The sequence below is a fragment of the Acanthisitta chloris genome, unplaced genomic scaffold (genome assembly GCF_000695815.1).
Source record: "Acanthisitta chloris isolate BGI_N310 unplaced genomic scaffold, ASM69581v1 scaffold4651, whole genome shotgun sequence".
Taxonomy (NCBI): domain Eukaryota; kingdom Metazoa; phylum Chordata; class Aves; order Passeriformes; family Acanthisittidae; genus Acanthisitta; species Acanthisitta chloris.
In genome coordinates this window covers 19,211-22,866 of record NW_008657491.1, presented here as the reverse complement: position 1 = coordinate 22,866, position 3,656 = coordinate 19,211, and the positions used below count along the sequence as shown (strand labels likewise).

At 42.0% G+C, this 3,656-nt stretch overlaps 1 protein-coding gene across 1 annotated transcript in view; it reads right to left on the bottom strand.

Moving 5' to 3' along the window:
• The window catches only part of PPP4R2 (protein phosphatase 4, regulatory subunit 2), a gene marked incomplete at its 5' end in the record, with an annotated part of 25,457 nt that overhangs the window by 2,804 nt on the left and 18,997 nt on the right, over positions 1 to 3,656 (bottom strand). The window contains 2 exons of the mRNA XM_009084721.1: positions 143 to 180; positions 1,070 to 1,163. Coding sequence (XP_009082969.1) covers positions 143 to 180; positions 1,070 to 1,163 — 132 coding nt within the window. The remainder of the gene's footprint in view (positions 1 to 142; positions 181 to 1,069; positions 1,164 to 3,656) is intronic.

The following is a 3,656-nucleotide window of genomic DNA, read 5'->3' as shown; positions in this document are numbered from 1 at the left end:
CCCTACTGACTTCACTCCCAATCTGAGCTCTGCTTGGCTTAGGTACAGCCACTGCCAGAAACACCTTAGCCACACACACGAACACACTCTCCCCATTACTAAAACACACTAAAAGTTGCATGGAAAAGAAGGTTATACTCACTCTGAGGATGGATACACACAGCTGACAACCATGACATTCTGTAACACACAAACAAACACAGTAAGAGTTGAGAAACAGAAGCTTCAGATCTTGATCACACACAAAAACTGAAGGGGTTAGAGGATTTGGGTCATATCTGTCATGGTATCTCTGCTCCCTCTGACAAGGTTAGGCCATAATGACACTGTATCTCTGACAAGGTTAGGCCATAATGACACTAAAATTCAGTATTTTATCAAGTGTGTTACTGTCCTAATGAGACCAGAACATTACAGATGATAACACACATCATCATATATATGAGAAAGATAGGTAGGTAGGTATATCTCAGACATGGGCCCAGGGGTGTGTAATTTCTAAGTGAGGGATCTTTGGAGAGCAAAGTATTCAGAAATGCTAAAAATCCTATGTGGAATTACATCCTAGAAGTTCATTACCTACTTAGCACATTCTGCCATAACCTGTACAAACCCATTTAAAACATCTGTTAGCTTTTCTGAGGGCACAGTCTGCTACCCCTTGGGGTTTAAATGCTGAAACATCTTCACCTCTGGATCTGCTCTGAACCCAAATGTGGAAGGAGATGTCTGACCAAAAAACTCTGATTATTTCAGCTGATTATTTCTAACTAGGCCTCAATATAAAAAGGGACAACATACCTTCCCCAAACTGCAACTGGAGTACTGCACAGTGATTAGCAAACACAACACAGTTGCAGCCCTGACATTTATTTTTATCTCTTAAGTGATTTCCAAACTGCTTTTTGATGCTGAAAGGTACGAAACAAACCCACACACTCAGAGGAGCTATTAGCTGTACTCTGGCTATGAGCCATGGTGAGCCAAGAGACCTCTGGGAGCCATTCAGGAGTTATTTCAGCAGTAGTTGTGACTGTCTAGTTGAGTTCTCCCTCAGAAAAACACATACCTTTTCCACTCCTCTTAGAAATTTGTCTGTTCCTGTGTAATTCCTCCTAGGATCTGTCAGCAACTCACAGAGTCGCTGAATAGTGAAGGGGATGCTGCAATGAAAGAGATTTAGAGAGTTTAATGTTATTTGAAAGACAACATTATTGCTTTGCCCCCCCACTGAGAAAGCAGAAAGGAAACAGTACTGAAATTTGGGATGCTTAGCAATACAGGGTGGGAACTCAAGGCTTTATTTTTCCCTGTCTCTTACACTGAGGCACCAGAGCTCTGTCTCCTGTACTCACCACCACAAACCTCTTAGGTAGAATCCTAAATGCATCATCCTACAACTCAGAGGGCTCATTAAAACAAGGACAAGGAAATCAGATCATCAACAGGAAAGTTTCAGACTATTATTCCAATACACAGCACAGAAGTGGCAAGAGATGCAAAACAGATTTGAGTCATACACACTGGAGCTAAAAACATCTCAACTTGTAGTTTATTTCATGTTTTACAGAAAACAGGTACAGAAAAACAATGAACGTTGGAGTCAGTAGAACCACTGTACTTCAGCTCTCCATTTCATCACTGCCTAGAGGAGAACCTCAACTTCCACACAAGCAAAACATTTCCAGTTACCTGAGGTATCTCACACCTTCATTCCAAGTGCAGGGTCACATTTCAACAACTTCTGACAGAAATATTTTAATCAAGTCATAAAAACCATACATTTTACAGGTAACTATGAAATTGAAGCCATAAAAACTTTATAAAAAATAATCTCAGAATATCTGATGCAATACAATATGTAAGAACCAGTTCTTGACTGGGAATACAACTGATACACCAAATCCAGAGCAGTATCAACACAGACTCACCAGTATATATCCCTATACTGCAGGTTTTTTGCCAAAAAATCACCTTTTATTATTTCCTGAGGGACTCAGTACGTGGAATCTTCAGCTTTTTTCATCAGCTAACTCACTTCTGTATGCTGAGCTCTGTTCATCAGCTAAAGAGTCACATCTCAGGGATGCAAGATCTGCCACCAGCTCAGTGCAAACAGGTCAGCACAGCTCGGATTAATCACCCACAGGACACTTCAACTGAGGCAGCAATCACAGAGTGTCTGAGTAGCAACAATTTAATTATGTTTTTTCAGTACATTATGTTACTGAGGAAGTTCTAATCCTCAACAACTAGGAAAAAAAAAAAACCACCACAGGAACAAGTGTTCCTTTTAATTCAGTTTATTACATGGAAGCTCTGAAGCTTGACAGTGGTTCTGGTGTCATTAATTCCCTAAAGCCTCCTCAGCATCAATCTAAGAGCTGCTCTTGAGCAACCTCTGGTCAGGCAGCAATGTTTGACATGAATTCTTCGTGATCTTCAGGATGAACAAAATCCCCAACTCTAAGTCATAAAGAATGTACTTATCTGTTAACCTTTCCACACAGACACAGCACTAACTGTACCTGCTGTTTCTTGTGATGGCCATTAAGGTTTGGGTTGCAAAGGCCTTAATTAAGGAGACTTTGTTGGTTTTAATAGACTTGACTGTCCATCAAAATCAATTTATTGCACAGAAACAAACCCACACAGAATTTTCAGTTCTTTTCCACCAGACAGATCTGTTGGACACCCTGGAGCATCACTGTCTGGTTAGTGTGGATCTGGCTGTACCTGACTGGACACCTGGAATGCTGCAACATCAAATGTTTGGGGAGCACCAACACAGTCGTGGTTAGCTGGGTGTGCACACACCTCCACGGAACAGCTGCCTTCCCACTCCACTCCTGGCTAGAAAAGGTTTAGACAAAGCCCAAACCAGCTCATTTCCCTCCCAATTCTTCCACAGCTAACTGAACTTCGTGTGCTGAGCAGCAGATGGCACTCGGTGTCACACCATAGCTGCCCTGGCAGGCAATCCCTCCAGTGCTTGGGAGGAAAAATCAAACTTCCCCTCAGGAACTCTTTTTGGTGAAACTACTCTGTTAAAAATCGTTTAACGATGGGATTTTAAAGGAGAAGTAATTGGAATTATCTAAATCTATCCAGGAACAACAAGGGGAAGTTTGTGAGCAGGATGAGAAGGGAAGGGAAATGCACATGAGCTGCAGGAACAGCCCCAATCTGCCTGCTCAAGGTAACCAAATTCCACACAAACTCACTCAACTGCACCTGTGGCACTACAGCCCACCAGGGATTGCCAAAACTTCATCCCATGGACAGGATTCCAGAGGGATTTGTGAAAACTCCTTAGAACTGCTATATTAAATTGCAGCCAAAAACAGACATAAGCAAAATCTCAATAACTATTATGTCTATTTTGTCCATGCTGTGAGGATGCCTTTGTCATCAAAGCCTCAAAAACTTAGCTTGCAGCTTCCTGTTTCACTAGCAAAGGATAACAGAACAAGTCTTAAGAAGTTCCTAGTCCAAAGTAATCCTAAGGAACAGCAGGAGGATCTGCCCCTCAGGCATGTGACACCATGGCAAGGAACACAGAGTCAGGGTAAAACAGTCTGTGCTCTCCTGGAAAGACACTTCACCTAGCCAGACCCCAAAACAGAGGTCACAAATTGTTATTTCTTTGACTCAAA